General features: G+C 34.7%; 1 protein-coding gene across 1 annotated transcript in view; it reads left to right on the top strand.

The window, feature by feature from the left end:
• The window catches only part of LOC145671219 (peroxisomal targeting signal 1 receptor-like), a 375788-nt gene extending 349677 nt beyond the window's left edge, over positions 1–26111 (top strand). The window contains exon 10 of the mRNA XM_081740101.1: positions 25953–26111. Within this exon, the coding sequence (XP_081596227.1) occupies positions 25953–26066 (114 nt within the window). The 3' untranslated portion in view covers positions 26067–26111. The remainder of the gene's footprint in view (positions 1–25952) is intronic.
• Positions 26112–26427: the final 316 nt, after the last annotated feature.

Here is a 26427-nt window from a genome sequence, read left to right as displayed (position 1 = left end):
CAGCATAGCAGTCCAGCGAGGAAATGTGGCTTCCATTTTAGGTACATTACCTCCTGGAAAATTATTAGAAGAAGTTTTTCTTTTATAACTAACTATTCAAAATTTGCTGTTTATCTTGTATATCTTTTAAAATAGGTATAAAGGTCAAGATGTATATTTAATATATATTAAGTAATAATAATAATAATAATAATAATAAAAAGTAGATTACATTGTTTAAAAAAACACTCAATGATCTTAACTTAAACTAGTAAATATAAAGTAGTTTTCATTTTAAAAGCATAATATAGTAAAATATTCGAAAATTTCAATTTTTCACAAATTTTCCGTTTTTTTTCCACGATCGGGAAAAAAATGTAAAAAACTGTTTTTTTACCCAAAATTTCCGGTTTTTTCCAGGCCTTCACAACACTAGTTGCAACGGACTTTATGGACACGCTTAAATATTTTAATAAAAATGAAAAAAGTGCTGCCCCCAAGCAGAATGCATGAGACACCTCCAATTTTGGTAACCGGTTTCCATTTTACCTTGACCCAAGCTTTCAAGAAATACATACATTACTCCCACTTTGTGGGTTCAGGTTCAAGTACATCCCGGGTAAGAATTAACCAAAGAAATCAACGTTATCTATATTAACGTTTAATAATATTTCTTGAGGAACTAGTTTCAATAAATTGTAACCATTTGTTTTTAGGATGAAGCGAAGGACACTATTTTTTAAAATTTATGTATATTATGTTACTTAAAAGTTTACCAGATCTAACGTCACATAGTTCGAAGAGCTTAGGATAGATCTGTTTGGTACATAAATGTGGTCCAGCATACAAATCACGACTTATAGGTTCTTTCCAACGACGCGTCACTTGTTGATCTTTAGTTTTTTGTTTCGAAATTTGAATTTCTGTGTTCTACGAAGATGTACAAAACTGAAGATGCGAATAATCAAGGTCATCGTTTTCATTAAGTTTGATACCAAAATGTTGTTCTGTTTGTTTTATAGAATCGATACCGTTATGAATATTTGCTGGAACGACATCCAAAGTGTCCGAAACAGAATGATATAGATAATGCGTAATTTCTGTTCACATATTTGATCAAGTCTGAATGATTATTTTTGCAACAACGTTGAAATAGTATACCAACATGACGATGAATACCTTGACAAATACTTAAAACTTAATTGCATGTAAAACACATACGCTTTTCAACTACAAAATTCTTTTAAAAAACAAGGAAAATTGTTAAGAAATTTGTTATTTATCCATACAACTGGAGGAGAAATTCGTAATTGTTTCGACAGGACTGTGTTTTTTGTTCGTTTGTTTGTTCGGAAATTCAATACATTTTAACCTAGTTCCTTATTTCTATTTTATAACTTTTCAGTTGCTTTTGCCATACATTTTTATAGTATATGTGTTACACGGTTGTGATTAACAACTTTCTAACCTATCCAAAAATAAGTCGCACAGGCGTAAAATCTTTCTATACATATGTAGTGTGAATCCTTGTTAGTAAAAATAACTTCTTACATCGATCCCTAAGATCTTCATAAACCTGGAAGTAAATATGGAATTCTACTGTTCAAGAAATCATTATCATCCGTAATAACAGCTTCATCACTACTAGGACGAAGTTATTATTGTACATCACTACTAGTACTATCATACGCATCTTTGGCGTGGAACACTTGGGTTCGATTTCCAGCGGAAGCCCATGTGGTTAGGAGCGCACGCTAAGCTATAGGCCCACGTCTCATATAACCTCGCTGCTGAAAGTGACGCCAAACTCAAAATCAAATCTAATCAAATTATTATTATTATTATTATTATTATAAGGTATAGTAAGGTTTGTGGTTAGGTATAAGGGTAATCTTTCAGACGTATATAACCATAGCCGTCTTTAGGAAAGCCCCGGCCTTCTGTGTGGCAACTCTGTTCCCCACACCACTCGACGTCCATCGCGAGCAACACGAGGACAAATCTTTTTCTGCAGGTTGTTTTTCTTTCTTTTTTTCACTTCCTTGTGTCAACTTTTTGTGATTGTTTTGTCCAATAAACAAATGGAATATTCTTGTTGAATGTAATAAGCAAGAGACTAATATAGCGAATGTTACCTAAGTTAGTAATAAGTAATCAAAGAGTGATTGACTAGTACAATATAATATGTAAGATATGTTTGAAGTACAGGATCATGACAACAAATTAACTAGAATAATATAAAATCCATTCATAAAATAAGATTACAAAATATATTGAAAGATGTAAGTCAAAGCAAGAAAGGGTAAACGAACAGTAAGATAGGCCGGCAACTAAATTGACAATTAAATCGAAGTTTAGCGTCCTTTTCAGTACTGAGGCTATCTGTATGAGTGACGATGATACATGCATAAATTCCTATTCTAGTTTTATATACGTTTACGTAAGTATTCATAAAACATACGCGCACGAAGGTGGGGGCAGGGCGGCCCCGTGCCCCCTGGTTCACGAAAATGTGTATTATAACAACAACTTAAATTTCTTAAGGGGCCGCGGTGGCTCAGTGTTAGAGCGTTCATCTCTGGTGTTTGGGGACCCAGGCTCGATCCCAGCTCGCACCAAGTGAACTTTGTGGTGGACAAACACCGTGCGCGTGGGTTTCCTCGTGGTTCTCCCGTTTCCTCCTATTTTCTTCAATCCACCATTTCACTCATTTCTCATCATCATCGTTTCTTTTAGCCCGACCGGCATTACCGTGGGACGTAAACCTCAAAGATTTCATTTTAAATTTCTTAAGGTTTTCTTAATATAAATAAAAAAAATATCAAACGTAATGTGGCAACCAGGGAGATGTCCCCCTAGAAAATTTTCTTCGGGCGCCCATATTCTTAAGTATTGTAGATAATGCATATACAGTACATTTACAAATTTGGCAGAATTGTCAGAATTTTAGATCTATTGAAGGCCGCTCTCATGCTGAAAAGATGTCTAACTTCCTTCTATTCCTTTCTTTTAAAACTGATTTCTTCTTTAATTTGGAATAGTTATTTAAAAGAATATTACACAAACAATGTTTGCTACCAATTTTTCACTGTTGTGGTGGCATGGATTTACAATAATATTACACAATCAAGCATGTTATTTTCTGTGCTTATCCCTAAAACACTTAAGCGATGCAAGGCTAATTTCTGATTATTGTTTGAAATTAACTTGTTTTCATATTCTTTAGATATTAACACCTGCATAATTGCAAATACATGTTTGCATAGTCTTACAATAAAATCTGACTGTACCGAGAATTTGCTTCGATTTATGTTAGTGAAATATTCATCTTTTGATTCCTCTTTATGTATCAAAATATCATTACACGCATCACAATTAAGTTTGTGTGCTGTCTTGAAACACATATTACAGCCACATACGTACAGAAATGCAGAATCATCTAATGTAACACTCCTCAAATAGTCTTTGTTTAGAATCTCAAGAAAAACTATTAATATAATCTTTACTGTTTACAAATTCCTAATGACCACCCAATATTTTGCTTGAGAATGGAACGCTTTAGAAATCGGAAACTCTTTACATATTCTTCCTCCTTAATTGTTTTAGTGTAATTACGTTGATACCCAGGCATAATACATTTATCTGGCATTCTGTCCTCTAATTCCCATAAACGTGACACTTTACAGCATCTAAATACCAACGCCTTTTACTGACAGCGTGCGATTTTTACCATTTACTGAAAGGCAAATGTTCCAACCGATAGGACGTTCGCACTGCGTTGCCAAGTTTCTATGGCGGGGCCTTCCTAGAGATAGCTATGATACAACATATACTCCGGTGTTCCCCAAGGATCAAATCTCTGACCACTTCTGTTCCTTACGTTGATTAATGATATAACTGAAAATTTGGATTGTAAATGTTTGATGTATGCAGATGACCTCAAAATCTACAAAACTGTTGTAAATTTGGATGAGTGTTCGGTGGTCCAAAATAATATTAATAAAATACTGCGTTGGTCTCAAAATAATGTACTACCTTTAAATTGTAACAAACCTTTTCAATGAATATTACGAATAAAACAAATCCAATTTTTTTTCATTTATAACATAAATGGTACTCCAATTAAAATTGTACATACTATTAAAGATTTAGGTATTGTTTTTGATAGCAAATTGCTTTTCAAATATCTTCAGAATATAACTTCCAAAGCGAGGAGGAATCTTGGAATTCTTAAATGGATATCCAAAGATTTTAAAACATGCCTTATTCTTTATTATTCCAATGTTAGAAGTCATCTTGAATATTGTTCAATCATATGGAATAGAAATATAGATTATATATCTACTACTCGGGAGACAGTTCAAAATCTTTTTCTTGCTTGGTTACGCTGGAAGTTTAAGTGTTATGAAGGTATGTCGTTGGATGAAGTTAGGATATCCTTAGGTATGTTAAGGTTGTCTGAAAGAAGGATTATTTTGGATCTTAAAATGCTACATTCAATTCTTCACGGTAATTTGAATTTATCAATAATAACTCAGTATACAAGCAGTTATCATATAAGAAATCCGAAAAAATTTAAACCCATTCAGTTTCTCAATGATGTACCTTTGTATAAAATTTTATCAGTAGCCAATGATTTTGCTAGTGTTATTGACATTTTTGATCATAATTTTAGTAATATACAAAGACAGTTATATAATCATTTCATTATCAGCTGAGAGTATTATTTTCTTTTATATAACAACATGGTTATCTTATGCATGATTTTTCTTTTTCTGTGCATATATCATTTGTATTTTATAATGTATTATGTTTATTTTTGTTATTTGCATGTTATTTGTATGGAAATTATAAGTGGGCAGTTCTGTCTGTAATTTCCAGTATGCAGTAAAAAATTTATTATTATTATTATTATTATTATTATTATTAAATAGAGAACAGAAAACAGTTTGAGTGTACTACTAAATTTGGCCAGATAATATTTTATTTCTTCGTAGTTTGTTGTTACATCTATAAACATTATGTTGTTGTACATCAGAAAGATTTTAGACAGGTTTTCACAGCAGATTTACACTCTTTATTTAAATGCTTTAATAGTTCTCAGTAGTATACTCTAGTCACGTATCACCGTTTACTATCATGAAAATTCCTCAGAGTTCCATAAAGCACTGGCCATCACCTTATACCAAACAGTTTCACATGAATATTTGGCGAGTGGAGATGGTGTGTTTTCTACTGTTTTCAAATCTGTTTTGTCTCATGTTCAAAGTAGTGAACGTAAGTCAGGCCTTGAATTACGGATTTTACTAAAACCTGCTTGTATCCTCTTTATAACGATAAATGATGTGCTCACAAACAAGCACTCACTATTGTTTTCGAATAGAAAAGTTCGTCCGAGGAAAAATCAAAGTGAGTTTGGACCATATATGGGCACTATTTGATGTATCAACGTACAGAACAAGGCAGGATCAGATCCGACTCAAACTTCGCCCAGAGGACACATAATAGAAAAGAAGAAACAATGCCAAATTAGAGCTGCCTCCGTGCGCAATATAACGCACTACGCGACAATATGATATAAGATAAACGTCGCAAGATACACGTTTATGTCGAAAACGGAAAGGATGGGCAGCACCAGGATGATGATATGATACTTGATATGCTACAACACTAACTTGGCGGCCATCTTGAAACCCGCGATCTTGGATATAGCGCAAACTATTGAAATAAGAAGCGGGGTGTGTGATATATAAATGTAAGGTAAAATGTAAAAAGAAAACCAATGATGTAACCGCGAAAAACATATGTGTAATGGTGTGGACGGGACGAAGTGTGGAAGGCTCGGGCTAAACAAACGTGTAATCTAAGGACAGAATAACAAATGAAGCAAAATAAGAAAATTATAAGCAAAAAACCTTTATTCTTATGAAACCTTAGTCTGTCAAATACTTACGCGAAGAATATCCCGCGGGAAATTAGAGGGAAAATGACTCGATACAGTGCACAGGTATTAGGAACACTCAGTAACATGTGAAGCTATTGAACAGAAAGATGGACTGAACAGTCAACTACGCATTTCTGCGTTGAATATGCAATTCACACTTCATGCACAGTTCCAATACGCAAAATCAGTCAATATCTTCAGTTGAAATTACTGATATAGGGAGAAAATGACTATTTAAAACTTCAAGTGTAAACCTGCGCTTGGAGTGATATATTAGCATTATTACAACGTGTTCTTCCATAAGTTGTCTCGGTGGTTAAGCGTGTTTAGTTGTGCTGTTGAAATTCTGGCATCGGAGGGCGGCAGTTCGAATCTACCTCCGGGAAGTTTCTTTTTTTCAATATATGGAAACATTTCTCTAAATATAAAGTTCTGTTTTCAAGTGCCTGAAAAAAACAAAATAAGATGAACTATCACGTTTGAAAACCCAGTTACATTTATTCACCCTGTCATCATTTATACACGAAGACGCTAAAATGAGGAACGTTAACATTGTTATAATGGGAACAGATTTCTGATTTGAATACCAACCTTAAATCACACGTCCAAAATCAAAATTATTCATGTTCCTGATACCTATTGTAATATACAGGTGTATATATAGAGAGCAAGAGAGTATGTGACAGAGATACAAAACAATATATTCTTGTATTTTCAATTACAACGTAAAAAAGTTATTTTAATTCATAATCTGGATTTTTACAAAGCGATTTGAATGCTTGAAGCGACTTAATGTTCATAAAGCTTCTTTTTCTTGAAGCTTTTGTAATTAATGTCGCAAATAATTCGATACTTTGTAATATGTGCCAAAGAAATAAATGCATGTTTTTAGCAGGATAGTATCGTCTACCTTTTGCTTCTATTGATGGTTTAAAAATAATGTTGAGTTGATTTTAACATCCCTTTCAGCAGCGAGGCTATATGAGACGTTTACCTACTGATTAACGTGGAATCCGAACCACATGAACTCACACCGAGAATCGAACCGGCTCTCTTACGTCAAAGGTACGTACGCTAACCGCTTAGCTACGAAAGAACTCGGTATGAAACTGAAATACCACACATTACCCCACATTACTTCACTGGCAGATTTTTGTTTTAGATCAGTTAAAATAATATTTCTCGACACCGTAGCGAAAAATGTATTTGCTTTTTCAAGCACTGTACGAAAAATACAAACAATAAACACAGTAAAAACGAAACAAAGAAAAGGATTCAAAGTAAAGTGCTTTGCCTCTCTCGAATAAATCAGTCAATGAATTACAAATGAATATCTCGCGCATTTCCAGTAGAACTATTAAAACGCGCTGGCTTTATAACTTGGCTGTGTAGTCTAGTGTCTAGTATGTGCGTCTGTGGTGTACAGGGTCCCGGGTTCGATTCCCAGTGGGAGAACTTTTGGAATTTTAAATGTTCTCGATGTGTCTGTGTTTGTGTCTCTATCATTCAAGGTTACTGTAAAACATGTATAACCGAGTAGGAAATATACACAAATTACTGGTAAGGGGAAAGCAGACTTTGGTAAGTGAACTTCATCGCCGCCTTTCGCGACGTAACTTAAGAAGAAAATAAGTGGGATTAGCGAGGCACTTGAAATTACAGTAATGATGATTGACGGTTCGGTTCCCAGTCCGGTTTTCTTTCAATATAAGGATATTTTATTTTTTCTAAATATAACGTTATATTTTGAACATTTGAACTAGTTATAAAAACAAAATCAGATAAACTGACAGCTTTCAAACTTCTGTCACTTTTATTCACCCTATTATTGTATAGGAAGATGACGCTATGGAAATGCTAGCACTACTAAAGTTCAAATAGATTTCTAAGTTAATATCAAATTGAAATCACACGCCCAAAATGAGAATATATGTTTCTGCTTTATATGTATAGTTCAATGATACCAAACACAATCCGCTATCCCCACCCCCTTCGGCGGTAGGGAGTAACTTTAAAACTTTAAAGTGGGACCCCCATTTCTTATTACACATTTAGATTCTCCAGAAAAAAGTGATTGATTTCACCCAGAATTGAAAACAGTTCCTTCACGGATAGCACTTTAATCGATACGGGAAAAGGAGGTGTACCAATACGTTATGAAAATGTGGTTTGTCAGACCCGTGCTCTGTGGTCGTACGGTTAGCATACTGGACTGCGGAGTTAGAGATCCTGATTTCAATTCCTAGTACCCTAGGGGAACACCAAATGAGTACAACTATAGTTGCAATATTTTTAGAATGAATGTTGCCTAACTGATAATGCCTATGAAAATTGTTAGGTTTCTAAAGTTGTGAAACTATCATTCCCACCCTGGGAAAGCAGTAATTACGTAAGTTCCTCTTACCCTCTACAAATAAAACGCTGTATAGCAGATATAGCACTGGAAAAAATATTTTAAATTTTAAACTGGAAAGTAGAACATTATATATTGTTTTGTCTGTGAAACATATGCTTGTTTAACTTTATTGGAAAGTGTTAATTTTGCCAAACATATTGAATGTTGAAAAACAGCAATAGAATTTCCTTATACGGGCCAAAAAAGAGAGCTGACATTTCTAAAGGAGTCAGTCGTAACAAAAATGGATAGGAGATAAACTTAAATCGAAAATGTTATGTTGAAAACATTTTCATTGATTTTGTTTTCTGACTCAGGCACTTGCAAGGTCAGACAAATATTGTCTATTACGTTTAAAATTGCCTGAAGGAAAGTTGAACAGAATACCAAATATCTTATCAATCTGTAAACAGTTGTGAAGTGCTCGCCTGAAGTCAAACCACATATATCGAAATAAGAAGTGTTTTCTGGCTCTTAGCAAATAAAAACTACTATTTTACTAGCTCTTGGAGTAACCAACTGCGCATTCCGTTTGATAGCTTACACTAAAAGGGGTGCTCATTTAACCTGCAACTCGTGAAAAGGGTAGAAGTCAGAAATGGCTGAGAATAGAAAAGAGCGTGTTGTCGCTTTAGTGCAAGAAGGCTATTGCGCTTCTCAAGCCGCTGAAAGGTGTGGAGTTTTACCAAGAACAGCACAGAAGTGGATAAAACGTTTTCGAGAGACTGGAGAAACTATGCGGTGCCGAGGTAGTGGTAGGCGTCGTGTGACGACACCAGAGCAGGACGCAAGTTTGTTGCTGCCGCGCGACTGAATCCCAACATGACCGCCAGACAACTTCGGCACGCATAAGCTTTTCCAGGCTCTCGAGATACTGCTGTACGGCGTCTTAGGGAAGCCCAATCTTCACACCCGTCGTGCTGCTGTGAAAGAATTTCTCGGGGAAGAGTATATAAGACGACGGCTTGAATTTGCGGAAGAAAATGTGATTCGTGATTGGAGAAATGTTGCGTTCACAGACGAATGCACATCGTCTTCCTCAAATAACGGCCCAGTAGTCATGTATCGTCCGGGAGGCTCCAGGCATGATTCCAGATATATTTTCCACAAACGTCACTGTGGGCGTGTATCTCTATCTGCTTGGGGTTTCATGACATCACAGTGCCTTGGAGTACTCCATAGGGTAGAGGGGCGTCTTACAGGTGAGCAATACTTACATATCCTTCGGGATGTTATGTTGCCATCTGTGCGTTTTCTCTACCCCGATGGAGTAATCCAGTTTCAGCGCGACAGGTTTCCGGTTCATATGTGTCAATTAGTTCAGAATTGGCTCTCGCAGCAGGCTGATTTCGAGGTCCTAGATTGGCCACCACGTGGAGCCGATATGAATATAATTGAGACAGTATGGGCAGAGGTCAAAAGGGTGATGAAGGAGAACTGGCCTAATCCCCCTCCATCCACAAAAAATGAACTATGGGAAATCGTTGCAAACACCTGGGAAGAAGTCGCCCTTAGTGAACGCTTTCTCCTCAGACTTACCGAGAGCATGCCCAGAAGGCTCCAGGCAGTCATCGAGGAAGAAGGTCATTGGAGCTCCTAGTAAACACTTATATATAAACAGCCCTCTTCAGGGCTACGTATTCCCTTCCATTTTTTTTTCCTTTGCATGCCAATGAAAATGTATCTACGTCACTTTCACCGTTAAACAATGAAAATGGAAAAACATAATACCAGTGGACAAGACTCGATCGTGCGAACTTGTGTATTGTAATCTCTCACTTATCCCCTGAGCCACGAAGTAACACGTGGAAATCTTTCTTGCAAAAGATATTAGTAGTTCATAACAACACACTGTCTTTTATGTAATTCCTATGCCCCTTGCTGCTATCGATGGCGTGAAAACAAAATGCTACACATTACCTCATATCATTTCACCAGTAGATTGATGTTTTCTGATCAGTTAAATAGTATTCCTGGGTACCTAAGCAAAAAACTTATTTCTTTTTCATGTATTCTATGAAAAACCTAGAGCAAACAAAATAAAAACGAAACAAGCAAAAAGTTTCCATGTAAAGAGCTTTGCCTTTCTCGAACAGACCACTCAATGTTTCAGTGTCATTGCAAACAATTCCCCTGTGATAGTAAAGATCATGGGATCTTCAGATCAAATCTAGCTTGTCATATGGTTTTGTTTTCTTCACCACAATAGAAGTTTTTTTTTTAATTATCCAGTCATATGAGAAAAGTAAATTTTGCAGAAATATAACATTTCGTTTTGAGAGGCGTATTAGCACGAAGAAATAATTTTATTTCTTACAATCCAAACCGTGAAGAATGAGCTAATGAATAGCGTTTATGGGTCTTTCGATAAGCACCATCGAGTGTGTTGTTGTCGGCAACGTTACTTTTTTTTTTTTTTCGTTTGCGCGCATCACATTCTGTTCTTCAATGACTTCTAATGCTAAATTTTAATCCGCTATTACTTCTTTCGTCGTGTTCCCTTCCACCTGCAATGTTAGATTTAGGCATATTTGACTATCCTCTAAATTGTATCAAAGTTTTGTCAAGTTTCCAGTGGACGTCAGCTAATCATTTTCTTCCAAGTACTAAATGTATTCAAATATTTATTTCAAACGGTTGATTTGATTTCCCGTGATGATCGGATAGACAATCACGATGTCACTTTTACATATTGACCGTCTTATTTGGAACTCGCCCCATTTTCCCCTCAAAAGTGCACTTTTAAGGACAACGAAATATGGGCTTACATATTTTAAAGTAAGATGTTTATGTTCATCTGTTCCTCTTATGATATATGTGTTAACGAATGATAAGAACCCGACTGGACCAAATGCTAAATACCGTATATTAAAAAGATTTTCAAGTGCTTCATCCGTTTTGCTGTGAAGACAAGACACAACCTCGATGTCATCATCTTAAATACTGAGCAAAAATGATACAAGTTGCCGAAATTTCTAAACACGGTCGGACACGTGCACACGCGTTTTAAACAAGGAATTTATGTATCAAATTTCATCTCACAAACGTGAGAGATTCTATTTTTGGAGTACATTTTTACACCTCCTCTGTTAGGATACGCCTTTCAATAAAAAGGCGTGACAACAATCCAGTCCGAGGTAGGTGTTAACTATATTAATAAAATTCATTTCGAACGGTTCAGCCATTTTTCGTTATGATAAACAACGTGTTTTTCATTTATATGCTATGCAGATATACTGTAGATTAATAGTATTGTTACTGTTTTGTTATTTATTTAAGTTATTTATTGATATAAAAATGTGTTATGGTTATTGTTTAAAAATACCTAGCATTTTCTGTGTTATCAACAGTGAAGTAGCAAATTTAGTGTGTAATATTTAAATTTCATTGAATTTAATGTGTCAGGCTACTAGCAAATTAAGCATGAATGCGAAAATATTGTTCAGTTTCAAGTTCGCAAGAGATTTTCTGTCCTGTCTTTCTATTATTTTGTCAGTAGCTTACAAAACACTGGCACCAGACTTTTGCATGTATATTCTTTAACATTTTTCCCATATACTTTCCTCAAAGTTTAACGGGAATCGATCCCAAGACTACAAGAACCAAAAACGCACGCGCTAGCCACTAGTCCAATAGAAAGCACATAAGTTCTACTAACAGTATCATACAAGTTTTCCGTGTGTATGACGACGTTTCGTCGTCTCCAGGTCTGTTCCAGTCATATCGGGACACAAGTGTAACTGCTTCCAGATCACGAAATTCTTAAGCAGTTTCATCGCTGCTTCCCAATACCAGCATAATAATAGGGTCTGTTCCAACCCGAACGAATAAGGATTGGCTGTGGGGTCAGATACTTTTTTCTAAAAAAACGGAGTTCGATTCTCGGCGGGAGCTCATGCGTTTCGGATCTCACGTTCAGCTGTAAGTCTATGTCTCATATAGCCTCGCTGCTGAATGGGACGCTAAAGTCAAGTCAGCTACTACAACTAATAACAGTCATTCTAGAAAGACCTCTGCAGATCATTTTCTTCATAACAAAATTTCTTTTCGTACCAAACAGGACAAAACATATATGTATAATACCAAGCATTCTGCAAAACCTTCCGAAGTATCCAAACACTTCAAAAAAAGAAAAAGAAAAGAAAAGAAAAAATTATATTGGAACTTCCACCAAAAATAAGTTCTAGCAAGCAAAGTAGGCTATTTTTGGCATTATTCAATTTGATCAGTTGCTATATTTGCTAATGAAATGTAGACGTTACATGTTCCCCTGAATATATGCAAAGGAAAGCATATCTTTTCACCAAAAATCCATTGTTAGATACGTTAATATATATAAAAAATCGGAAAACAGGAGCTGGTTGAGTGAGTTACTCCCTGGATTTATCCGTAGTTTAGTCAGTTGGTAACGTCAATAATATAACCATGGGACATCAAATTAGTGCTGCGTTCTTCAAAGTTTAAAGTTCTAAATATATTCCAGATTCTATCGAGAATCAAATTCAAAATGTATATTCAAGATACTTGCATTTCAGCATATAGGGGCAAATATTTTGCCAACTTCAAATACCCTGCATTTCACTGGAGTTTGTTTTATTATAAAAAACTGCTTAATTCTATTATAGAATTGTTCAAAACATTTGCCATATTACCTTCGACATTTTCAAGTGTAAATGTATTATTTTTTTCATTTCTTTATATAACGAAATGTAATGATATAGTGACATTTTGAACTATGATCTTTGTTTAGTTAAGAACTAAAGATGAGTATTTTATATCTAAACGAAAACAAAAACAGCTATGTTCAATTCCAGAAATAAAGATGATGAAAACCATTGTGCTGACCATACACAAAACAATTGAAATCCATCTCTTTGACCATAGCTAATTATGAACAACAATTGAAGAGAATTACATTTATCTTCGAGCTGTAAACTTATTCATAGTTTTTATTAAGATTAATTTCTAGAACAGTTTTACACTTGTGAAATCTACTTCATTTTCTTCGCTTGACAATAAATATATAAATAATTACTTGCAGAATATCGAATTACACTTTAAACTGTAACCGTATTTTTCTTTCTACTGGAGTCCTACCTGATCAGTGAAAAATGAAAATGAAAAAAGAAGTAAGAGTAACAAGGAGAAAGCAGACTTTGGTAAATGAACTTCTCTGCCATTTTTTGCAAGGTGATACTGCACATTTAAAGTGTTCATATAACAAACTGGGTCAGTGCAATGGCCTAATATAGCAGAGAAAAAGCGTCTTAAAGTTTTCGACTCGCCGCATATGTCATACGTTGCGCTAATTTATGAAGTGACGGCATAGCCAAATCAGTAGCATTTGTGACTCACGTGTGAAGGGTCACAGGTTCGATTACCGCTTGAGTCAATTTTTAGTTTTTTGTTTCAATCAATAAAGTAGCCACTTGTAGGTACAAGTAAAATGTTAATTCACTATATGTTTATAATGAATTAAAACAATATAAATATGTAAATCAGTTGTAAAATCTTTCAATGTTGCATGTTACCTAGCAACGAAATGTAATCTATTTCGTAAATATATTGATATAACGAGTTATATTATGGTTACCACAGTCGTTGTGTAAAAATGATCTTGACGTTTCGTGTGTACATCTGTTGACAGTGTAAGAATTACAAGGAGGATGATAAGGAAATCCCTATGGTAATACTGAATGTTATTATAACCAAAGCAGATTTCCTCCTTATTCCCTTTGTAATATGCGGCAAAATCTGTCTCCAACATTGGGGGAAGGATGGGTAACACCGTTCCCATACTTTTTTAAAAAGCGATGTTCAAAATATTTATGAAGTTGAAAAACAATACTGTGGAGGATCAGGAGAGCAGAGTTGTCTTCAACATTCGGAGGCGGGCAAATTTGAGGCTTATTCTTGGAGGATATTAATTTCATCTCATTTTCCTTTGTGGCAATCGGACACAAGTCATCACATTTCTCCCCGAAAAACACATTTAAAATCGGATTATCGGGGGGAACAGTCACTCAGTTCCAAGATTGGAGGGGATATGTCCCCCTCATTCTTCCGTGCCATTTGCGCTAGTGCTTGAAATACACACACTGTCAACAATTGTAGACACGAAGCGTCAAGAACATTTTTTACACAACGACTGTGGTCACCATAATATAACTCTTGATATCAATATATCGTCCCTCTCGAGACAAAAGGGCGTATCTCATTTTCTTAATTTTTCCAGGAAACAAGTTTAAACCTTTTATTATTATTTATTCTTTCGTTTTCTTTTAAAATTTAGTTTGATATCCTTCGTGTCAGGTATGTAACTTACGAGATCACTCCTGGAAAAGTTGTAAAATTGAGATACGCCCCTTTGTCTCGAGAGGGACGATTTACGAAATAGGAACATTGAAAGGTTTTACCACTGATTTGAATATTTTTATTGTTTTAATTCATTATAAACATATGGTGAATTAACATTTTACTTTTAGCTACAAATGTCTATTTTATTGGTTGAAGCAAAAAAAAAAAAAAAAAAAAAAAGTTGAGTTCAGCAGAAATCAAACCCGAAAACCTTCGCGCGTGAGTCAAAGATGCTACTGATTCTACCATTCCGTCACTTGATGAATTTGCGCAATGTACGACATATGCGGCCAGTCGAAAACTTTAAGAAGCTTCTTCTCTTCTATATTAGGCAATTGTGCTCTCCCAGTTTGTAATATGAACACTTTAAATTTGCACTGTCACCTTGCAGAAAATGGCCAAGAAGTTAATTTACCAAAGTCTGCTTTCTCCTTGTAAGATACGAACGCTAGTCTCGGGAATGGGAATTCTGCACGGATTCAATGAACTACGGAATAAGAAACACAAATCATCTACTGTACTATATCAGGGTGTCTACTGGTCATGAAAGTCATGAAAGTCATGAAAAAGTCGTATATTTTGCTTAGTGGTCATGAAAGCCATGAAAAAGTCCTTTATTTACCCAACTGGTCATGAAAATCTGAAATCTCAGAGTATATTTTTATACTTCATACTTTTATACCTCATACTGCATGTACTGAAACAGTTGTATCAGGTCAGTAATTGTGAGAATTTCCCCCACCAGTTAGTGCTGGCTAACTGGTACTTTACTGTCTTCCTAGCTGCTCCCCATTTCATCTTCTAGTCTCTGTAATATAGTAACAACTTTTTACTGTCCAACTTTCTGATCTGCTATTTCTTTACTTCTAAGAAATGTAAATTGTGTATTTTTGGGCCTTTAGACTTATGCAAATAATATTATTCGTTTGAGTTTGCAGATTTTAAATTTGATTATCTATTTTTTTTTTTTTTTTAAAAAAAAACAAATTTCTTTTATAATTTGTTTTGTCTTTGGGCAGTTCTCTGAGTGCTTAATTTCAGACAAATTTCTGCTAGATGGATAATTATACTCAGAATTAAAACTTCAAATACAGTATAGAGTGATTCACTGGTAAGAGCAGGCCCGTATTTAGCTATTCTGTGCTCGAGCACAAGGCGGCAGAATTTTAGATTATTTCTTTAAGATTCACAATAAGTGATATTTAAGACTAGCAACCCGCATAGTTCCGTGCAAGCACGAGAAAATATGTTAATGTTTTTAATTCGCTCTAATTACAGTAGTTACTAATTAGCTATCTTATCTGAAAAAGTCATCCTCTCCTACCCCCACTCCAAGGGGTGACGATGAACTTGAACATCATGACAACTGATATCGTTAAACTCAGAGACCTCGAAAACTATGAATTTAACACTAATATCGGTCGTTTTTGATTACTTTTAAAATCTCGCCCCCCTCCCAACCTCACTCCTAGAGAGTGGAGTATGACCTTGAAGTTGAATTGGATTAAAATGTCACTATTTATCTCAGCGACCCCTAAAATTATGAATACTTTGGAAAGGGCTTAAAAGTATATGACTAGCTTAAAAGTATATGAAAGTATCCAGACTCTATGTAAACTAATATAATTTTTTACATATTAAGCTTTATGAAATGTTTTTTACTAAACTCACTATGATCTTTAATTATGTGATAAGTTGAATCTTTAATTATGTGATAAGCTCTTTAATTATGTGATAAGTTCTTTAATTATGTGATATTCAATCAAGATGTCCATTTTTGTGTTCATTTTTTTTAAGTTTTGATGTGATACTAGTATGCAAACTATGGGAAAAAATATTTGTGAAAGTACCTTTGAAAAAAGAGAAGAAAGAAGGCATCAGACCCCATCCAGGATGAAGGTTCCATTACGAACAAATTCAGTAGTCTTATCAGTATGTTTATGTATGCTAATTTCAAATATGACACGATGGAAAAGAATTGTATATTTACGTAATCAGTCTTTTCTTGTAAACGAAAATTATAAACTTAGAATTCAGAGTACATAAAATGCAGATAAAAAACCTAGCTGAATGTAACGGGACTGTTCATAAGATTTTTTTAAATCTGTAAAACCTGGTAAGCCTTAAACCCATACTTGAATCGCAATTAAAAATTTGTTTACTGCCTTTTAAATTGCTCTTGCATTTTAAAATTAGTTGTCAGCTAATCGACATTATGTACATTAGACAAATAAGAACATAATGTGATCTTCATCTTAACCGATGCACCACTGATGGTAGGGGTTTATTATTACTAATGGTAAATTTTTATCGCCATGGTCATGAAAATTTGAACAAAAAGGTCATGAAAAGTCATGAAAAAGTCATGAATTTACTTTCTGGTATTCCAGTAGACACCCTGTATATGGCAATAACCGTAAGGTTCATGCTGTGAGAGGACGTTGTTTTTTTTCTTCCTTTGTTTTTATTAAGTTTTGCTATATTTCTATAGTGTCGTGTGTGAACTGCAAAGAGAGAGATCATGCATTTACCCATTTGGTTAGGGATTGAGCATTTAAAATCTTTACAATATTTAATTAAATCGCAAGGTGGTAGAAAGGAACGTCTATCGATTTAATTTCCATAGTAAGGGGCAAAAGATACTATCCTGTGGAAAACATGCATTTTTTTATGTGACAGATAATACGCGCCTTTGGTGTGGGACACTCGGAGTCATTCCCGATGTGAGCTCATGTAGTTCGGATTCCACGTTAATTGGTAGGCCCACATCTCATATAGCCTCGCTGTTGAAAGAAACGTTCAACTCAAAATCAACTCAACACTATTTTTATAACACCAATAGCAGCAAGGGGCAGACGAGAGACGATACTATGCCGAAAAACATGCATTTATTTCTTTGACATACATTACAAAGCATCGGCTATTTGCAAAGCTTGAAGAGAAAGAATCTTTATGGACAATAAGTTTCTTACATACAATATTCAATTATATAGGGCCTTCTACTTATTTAATTTATAGAGCGCGATGGTGGAGCGCTTACCTTTGGTGCATATAACACGAGAAGTTTGTAACGAAACCAAAGTATAAGAGCACAACAGTGTATCGGAGAACTTAGTAGTTGTGCAACTAAACAAGATTAAACCAGTTGAGAATGCTCAAAGAGCATTGCCAGAACGAACTTAAAAAGAATGAACAGGAAGGATAACTGTGATTGTTCCTACATGTAAAAGTAAATCTTTGTATGCGCACCTTCTTCTCTTTCTCGAAAAAGATCGCAAAATATCATATCTCTCTCTCTCTCTCTCTCTCTCTCTCTCTCTCTCTCTCTCTCTATGACTCACCGTCTCCGAGAATCTCCCGAAATTCCAAATTTTTAGGCTAATATCTTAGAAACGGTGACCAGTTAGCCAGTGGCCACCGGTTACTATTTGGTACCAAAATGTTCACCATTCTCTTAAGTATTAATCAACACCAATATCATTTCTCTATAACCTACAGTTCTCGAAATATGGCTCCTTAAATCTCCGGAAATCGGCCATTTTTGACCAATATCTCGGGAACGGTAAGAGTGACATGAAAAATTTCATCAGTTTGTCAGATAGTTTTTGATGCTTTATCGAATGGAGGGCTCAAGATTGAAAAATCGAAATAACAGACAGACAGAAACCTAGAGAATTAAAAACCAACCTAAGTGGATATATCGATATTAAATTTGTCAAAATATTTAATGTATAGCTTCCATTACGCAGTGAAACCAAAATCTGAAGCCAAAATTGAAACAGTATATAAAGATACTGACAGTTATATTTATCATACTCAAGCAAAGGATATATACGAAGATATGGAAAGTCTTATTAAGTATTTCGACATGAGAGATTACTCTTAAAATAATAGATACGAACTACGAGAAATAAACAAGATGAAGTTAAAGAAATAACTATAGAACAGTTTTCCGATTAAAATGAAAAATATACTGAATAGAATATAACAGGTAAAAATTGTAAAAGTACTTTACATAAGAGTTCATATTTAATGAATGTAACGAATGTTTGTTCAGTCAAAATGAATATTGTAAGGCGAATTTAGTTAGAAGCAGGGTGGATTGATTTAAATCAGTCTGATTTAAATCACGATTTTAATCAAGATTTAAATCACTTGATCTTTTTAATAAAAATCGTTGATTTAAATCAAATTCCGAAATGAATTAATTTAAAGTGAAAGTAAGTAAAATCCCGTTTCTCTTCTGTTATTTCAATAATGGAAGATAATGATCATAATACAATGAGACTCAAATGTATGTAAGCACAGTATGAAAACAAGTATCATGTAGAGAACGATCAGGGAAAATCCCATTTCAGCGGGTAACGAGTGAACCCTGCTTTCTTCTCTTTGTAACACAGGGTTTTAAAATTTCTATTCCAACGGGGAAATCACCATGAACATTTAAGATGAAAACTCTTTTGTGTCTACGTCTATTTGTTTGTTTCCAGATAATAGGGGCGTATTTAGAGGAGCCCGATCCCCTCTGCGAAAAAAAAAAAAAAAAAAGATTTTAAAATTTTGGGCGAAATTTATGTAATAAATACATAAAAGTTCCTCGGGATCGTAATACGACAAATTTTGGATGCGTTAAAATATCGAATAATACTTTTGATATAGTGGACACTTGACCCCATTCCAGAACATGCCGCGATCTGCGATGTGATCGCAGAAAATTTGCCGCGCCTGTGCAGGAAAAATTGTCAGGAAATAAAATAGCCAACAGAAAAGTATAAAAACGTGCCTGCTATGTATAGATGATGCCTTCCATTTCAACTCAGGCAAAAAAATATAAAATTGTACCATCACCATCTCAGATATTGTTGAAACTTTTTTTATAGCAACTAGACATGTTTTTAAGAGACCCATATTTTTTTGTTTTGTCGAAAAAAATTTTCCCGCCAAGTAATGGGCCACCAAAGACGGGGAGTACAATTTATGAATTGTAGAAGACATGGAAAATGGTCAACTTTGGAGCCTCACCATTCGGCTATGGAGACAGGTAGAGTTATAATTCTTGTTGTGGTATGTACATAGGGATATAAATAAACTATATTTTATTATAGTTTGGTTTGCGCATGCGTATCTTTTTGTACATAAATTAACAAATGAACGTCAATTTATCTGAAAAGTCGAAGTTTGCGAATTTTTTTCGAGCACTTCCGGTTCGAATTTTAAAATTCTGTTTTCGCGGTTGATAAGACCTGGTTACCTGCTTTCCGAAAATAAATTTGTATCGTTTGTGTGTGCAACCGTTTAGTCGCAAAAAATTCGAGAAATTGTAAAATTTTCAAAAATCGCCATTTTTGGGCGCCATTTTCTCGAAAACACCATCTTTTCAAATTCTGAAATTTTGTCAGATTGTTCAACTTTACATGAATAATAAACACACCAAATACCATTCTCGACCAATGCTTCATGAATTAACTGCAGCCTTTTAAAGTTATCGAAGTTTCGTTAACTTTGATGTCACAGTTAGCAACACTGCAAACAATAAAAGTGCAATGATTTGATTATGTTTGTGGTTCACTTTCATTAAATGAAGAATAAAAGGTTTTCTTGACTCTTTTTTTTTATTATTTTGATCAAGAAGGCTCTCTGAAATAGTAAAATGAGCCTCCCCCTACTCCTCCGTTTTGTTAAACCGAAATAATCTGAGGTGGAAATTACGATTACGAAACGCACAAATTTCAATTCACTTACTTAAAATGGTCTTCGGAAACAAAATTTCCCTGATTTTATTATTATTATTATTATTTTACATGGACCAATCATTTGCTTGGTTGGTGTCTTCGCTAAGAGCATGTAACCGTGCAGGTGCTCCAATAGGTGTTGGCTCACTCACAACTCGACCAGGAGTGGATCAAGCGGAAGAATTTTTTTTATATATATAAATAAAACCGATTTCAGAGTTTGGGGCTCTTAAAAGTACCTCTAAGTAGCAGTATTACCCCCCGCTTCCAGAAGTCCGTCCTGGATCCGCCCCTGCGTAGCACATTGTCGATAGTCACAAATGCTGAAGGTCCATGTAGAATCATAAACAGCACTTCAACTTCACGTAATTCATGATTTATTCATAATATTTCTGCTACGCACCACTGGTTATCATACATATATGTATGTAACAAGAGTTCCTTTTTGCAGATTTCATAAATCTATACTTTGAATTGCAGAAGTTCGATTTTGGGGGAAGCATGAAGTTAGTTCATGGTGACCTATTACTGCCATAAAAACTTCGCCATTTTCCGAAAGCCAAAGATGACTTCGTTGAATACCAGTTACCGGTCGCATTCTTTCCCTTTTTTTATTCCGAAAGTCGTCGAATTCAGTTCCAGGCAACAAAACGACAGTAATACCCGGAGTTTGTACTTGCACTATACTCACGAATTCTTCTGTGGTTTTAGTGGGGGCGCGGTGGCTCAGTGGTAGAGCGTTCACCTCCGGTGCTTGGGGTCCCTGGTTCGATCCTAGCTCGCGCCGTGTGGGCTTTGTGGTGGACAAACACTGTGCTCGTAGGTTTTCTCGGGGTTATCCCGTTTCCTCCCACTTTCTGCATTCCACCATTTCATTCATTTCTTATAATTACAGTCTTTAGCCTAACCGGCATAAGCGTGGGACGTAAAACTTAGATTTCATTTCATTTTCTTCTTCTGCGGTTTTAATACTGTGTATCTGTTTTTGCTTAAGGTTATGCCGCGTAGCCACATTCTTTACACCTCCCCCCTCAATACCGTCGCAGAAACCGGTTTCACTGCAAAACCACTGCTTTATCGGACCTGTCTGCATATCGAACATCTGAAAGCGATTTTTAAAGTGGGATGCAACACCATCAGAAATCACTGACACGGTTTGGGAAATTGTAGACACTAATTTCACGTATTCAAACCTTTTTCTATAAAATATATTTTCGCTTTTCTTCGAGTATTTTTAGAATCTTGTCTATGGCTATGAGTACATGAGCCGAATCGTGTGTTTTATCGTCGTTTATTACAACAAAACTGTCAGTTGTTTCATATTCCGGTGATAACTCTGAATTTCACTTTGAAGATTAACAGTCCAGTTTTCACCGAAGTCCACATGAAGTGAAATAGAATTTGTATCTTAAAATTTTATACGGTGCTTTTCGGTAGCAATTAATTCTCTTTGGATTTTCTTCATGTAGTCATGAATTACAATTCTTACAGTTAAACCAGCAATGTACGATACGAAACCAGAAAGTGGCACAGTTTTTTAACGAGATTATTGTTTTCCATATGGCATATGTAACACTTTCATTTTCATCAGGATCAACAATTAAAGACTCCACACTTTCCTTCCACTCCAGGACATTCACCATATTCTTGAAGAAGACAGTTGTCATTTTCTACGGATCATACTACTAAAGGAAATAGGTCACTCATGACAGCTTCAATACAGGCTGCACCTTTGATTTGTAGCAACGCAGTAGCAGCTAACTTAAAATTTGCACAATACACACACACACACATACACACTTCCCTCGCAGGTTGCGGACTGACCCACTTTAGTCGAATACTGTAAAATTCCGAGTGACCCATTCTTATGTTGGGATTGTTCTGTTTAAAAAGTCAGTAAATTTCTTTGAAACGCGTAAGAAAACGTTTCTTTTCTTTTTTTTTTTTTTTTTTTTTTTAACTTTTTGTCCTCTTTCGATCACTGTAGTGACATCGCACTTAATCGAGACTTTGTCTGCAGCATTCCAAATCATCACTGAGCTAATAGTTCAAGCTTTTTGTAGATCATCAGAATTTATTGGATGGCTATTTCAAGTAAACTTAAAATTTGTGTGTTTCGTAATCGTAATTTCCACCTCAGATTATTTCGGTTTAACAAAACGGAGGAGTAGGGGGAGGCTCATTTTACTATTTCAGAGAGCCTTCTTGATCAAAATAATAATAAAAAAAAAAGAGTCAAGAAAACCTTTTATTCTTCATTTAATGAATGTGAACCACAAACATCATCAAATCATTGCACTTTTATTGTTTGCAGTGTTGCTAACTGTGACATCAAAGTTAACGAAACTTCGATAACTTTAAAAGGCTGCAGTTAATTCATGAAGCATTGGTCGAGAATGGTATTTGGTGTGTTTATTATTCATGTAAAGTTGAACAATCTGACAAAATTTCAGAATTTGAAAAGATGGTGTTTTCGAGAAAATGGCGCCCAAAAATGGCGATTTTTGAAAATTTTACAATTTCTCGAATTTTTTGCGACTAAACGGTTGCACACACAAGCGATACAAAATTTTTTTCGGAAAGCGGGTAACCAGCTCTTACCAACCACGAAAACAGAATTTTAAAATTCGAACCGGAAGTGCTCGAAAAAAATTCGCAAACTTCGACTTTTCAGATAAATTGACGTTCATTTGTTAATTTATGTACAAAAAGATACGCATGCGCAAACCAAACTATAATAAAATATAGTTTATTTATATCCCTATGTACATACCACAACAAGAATTATAACTCTACCTGTCTCCATAGCCGAATGGTGAGGCTCCAAAGTTGACCATTTTCCATGTCTTCTACAATTCATAAATTGTACTCCCCGTCTTTGATGGCCCATTACTTGGCGGGAAAATTTTTTTCGACAAAACAAAAAAATATGGGTCTCTTAAAAACATGTCTAGTTGCTATAAAAAAAGTTTCAACAATATCTGAGATGGTGATGGTACATGCTCTGCCTGAATTGAAATGGAAGGCACCTACATTGGATCAGAAAGCGATATTCACGAAGAAATTAAATATCGACTAAAAGCAGGGAATTCGTGTTATTATTCAGTTCAAAATCTCTTATCGTCGCGAATTCTGTCGCGGAATTTGAAGCTTTAAAATATATAAAACGATAATTATGCCTGTTGTGAAACATGGTCGCTTACGCTGAGGGAAGAACGCAGACTGAAAGTATTTGAGAATAAAATCCTGAAACGAATATTCGGAACCAAAAGGAACGGAAATGAGGAATGGCGAAAACTTCATGATGAGGAACTGCGTAATTTATATAGTTCACCAAACATTGTTAGGGTCATCAAATCTTGGAGGCTCAGGCGGGCAGGACATGTAGCGAGAATGGAAGAAAGTAGGAACGCTTTCAAAGTTTTCACTGGAAGTCCAATCGGAAAACGACCATTAGGAAGACCTAGGCACAGATGAGAGGACAATATTAAGATGGATCTCGCAGATATAAGAGTACAAAATAGAAACTGGATTCAGTTGACTAAGGATAGAAGTCAGGAAGCTTTTGTGAACATGGCATTGAACCTCCGGGTTCCATAGGTCATAGAGTTAGTTAGTTAATTTCAGGCAAAATTTATGTACTTTATATGTATATCGTGCCGCTAGCTAGTTCCAATTGTTTAAAAATATGCCCCTGCCAAATATCAGTAACTTTCGTGAAAAGAAAAATGTCATGTTGATATACATTGCTGTACTTGTTCTTATACATTGCTGTACTTTTTCCTTAATGCTTAAGAAACATTGTTTGGGATTGAAATAGGTTAACGATTGGGAATTAACTCAAAATTAAAACCCAATACTTTCACTTAAATGGCATAATTAACATTTAACACTAATTCCTAATGTTTTTTCTTCAGTTTGCGATTTGTATAATACGAAGAAAAAGATTTGATTTAAATCAAAAAAATCGATTTAAATCAAAAAAATCAACAAAAATGATTTTTTTGAAAAAAATCATGATTTTTTTCCACCCTGGTTAGAAGTTATTACCACGAATTATATAGTGTAAAAGTGAAAACTCGCTCTAAATTGTGTAGATAATAAAAGATTTATACTAGAAAATGGAAAGATGTATACTAGGGTGTATACTGGATAAATATGGAGTATATATGGATATCCATGGAGTATACATGGATAAAAGAAAACTAAATGTAATATTTACGTAGTTATAATTTTAGATGTAAGTTCTTTATGAATAAATATATTATGTATGTAGTTATTGACTTAAACGTAAGTTCTTTATGATTCAGTGTTATAAATTCTATGTACAGTACAAAATGCTCACTAGTAATTTTTTAACAGATATATATATATATATTTTTCTTCATGAAATGTCTTAATTAGATTTTGTATATAAATTCACTAGAACGATGGCCCTGAACTGGGTAAGATCCAGATTTTTTTGGACCTTGTTTTAATATCCATCGTTTTTATAATTTAGTCAATCTACTTTAAGAATAAAAAGTTAGCGCAATATTTTCGTAAAATGTGTTAATGTAATTTTTATATATAAATTCATTTAAAAAATTGGGGTGGTGTAAGTTTGTCCTCCTATCTCTAAAAATTATTTACAGTTTTTGTACGCGGCAAAATATCCTTATTATGTTTCTTATTCAAACAAGACTTTGTTGACTAACTTTTTGAGAGAGAGGCAGTCGAATTGCATAAACACTGTAACAAAATACGTGAACGCTCTACTGCAGAGAAACAAAAGTTTTGAACGGAACAATGCTTTTAAAAGATGTTAAACCGCTTTTACTATTGTCTCTAATACGAGAGAGAGAATGATTAATTAACAGTGAAAAATATTTGTTGTCTAAAGTACGTGGCGAGTGTAATGAGAAACTGTTATAACCATTACTAACCCTTCTGTGAGAGAAGCGGATATTGACTATGACTCTTACACAAATTGTGGTGGACAAACACCGTGTGCGTGGGTTTTCTCGGGGTTCTCCCGTTTCCTCCCACTTTCTTCATTCCACCATTTCCTTCATCACTCATCATCACCGTCTCCTTTAGCCTAACCGGCATAACCGTGGGATGTAAAACTCAAAGATTTCATTTCATTTTTCTTACACAAGTTCAATTCACAGTGTTCACTTGCGTCAGTTATCGATTTCTGCAAAGCACTGTTGTGGAACCGCTCGTGAAGTTTTTGGTATAAGCCACAAAATATTCATTTCATCTGGTCTTCTAATCGTTATTAATTTATTTTAACGATTATCAATGAAAACTTAACTCCTAGAAAATTAATAAGAAAATTAACAAATTAATTTAATCTCTAAATTCATGTTTCAGGTACAAGCCTGATCGATACTATATAGTTCGTGGGCAAAATTTGATGTTTTTATTAAAAGAATGACAAATTCTTCACCAACAAACCTCACAGTCAGCATTTACAACGTAAGTTTTTCGCTATGAACGCATATGAGTGTGATAAATCTTGATAATTTCTCAGTTAAATATATGCATTTTCTACTTACAGGAGTGGCTTACAGCAAATCCCACATATAGCGATTTAGTACCAAAGGATACTTTAGAAAAAGATGATAGAACAGGAGTTGGAGCTTTATCTTCAATAATGACAAGGTCTGTATAAAACAATTAGATGTACATTTTTTTAAAAAATAAATATTACACTAAAATAGTTTACTGCGACGAATAAATAGGCATTGAACAACACAAAAAAAGAATTCTGTGTTTAAAGAATTCTGATATTTTATGTACATCAAAGATTTGAATTCTGCCAAAAATGCTACAGTGTATTCTTTAATGCACTATTTTCAGATATAAAAAGTGACTCATAAGAATTTTTCGTTGTAATCTTCGTTTTTTTTAATTTTTTTTTTTTTTTTATTTTAGTTTTCCTTTTACTTTAGGCCAAAAATTTTGTACTCAATTCATGTATAATATATATTTCCGAGACCTGGCATTGTACAATTTTTAGTGTCGTCTGGATA

Source organism: Thermobia domestica, chromosome 15, assembly GCF_964235325.1.
Source record: "Thermobia domestica chromosome 15, izTheDome1.hap1.1, whole genome shotgun sequence".
In the NCBI taxonomy this organism is placed as follows: Eukaryota; Metazoa; Arthropoda; class Insecta; order Zygentoma; family Lepismatidae; genus Thermobia; species Thermobia domestica.
The sequence above is the reverse complement of the archived record's forward strand: the minus strand, read 5'-3'. Positions and strand labels throughout refer to the sequence as shown.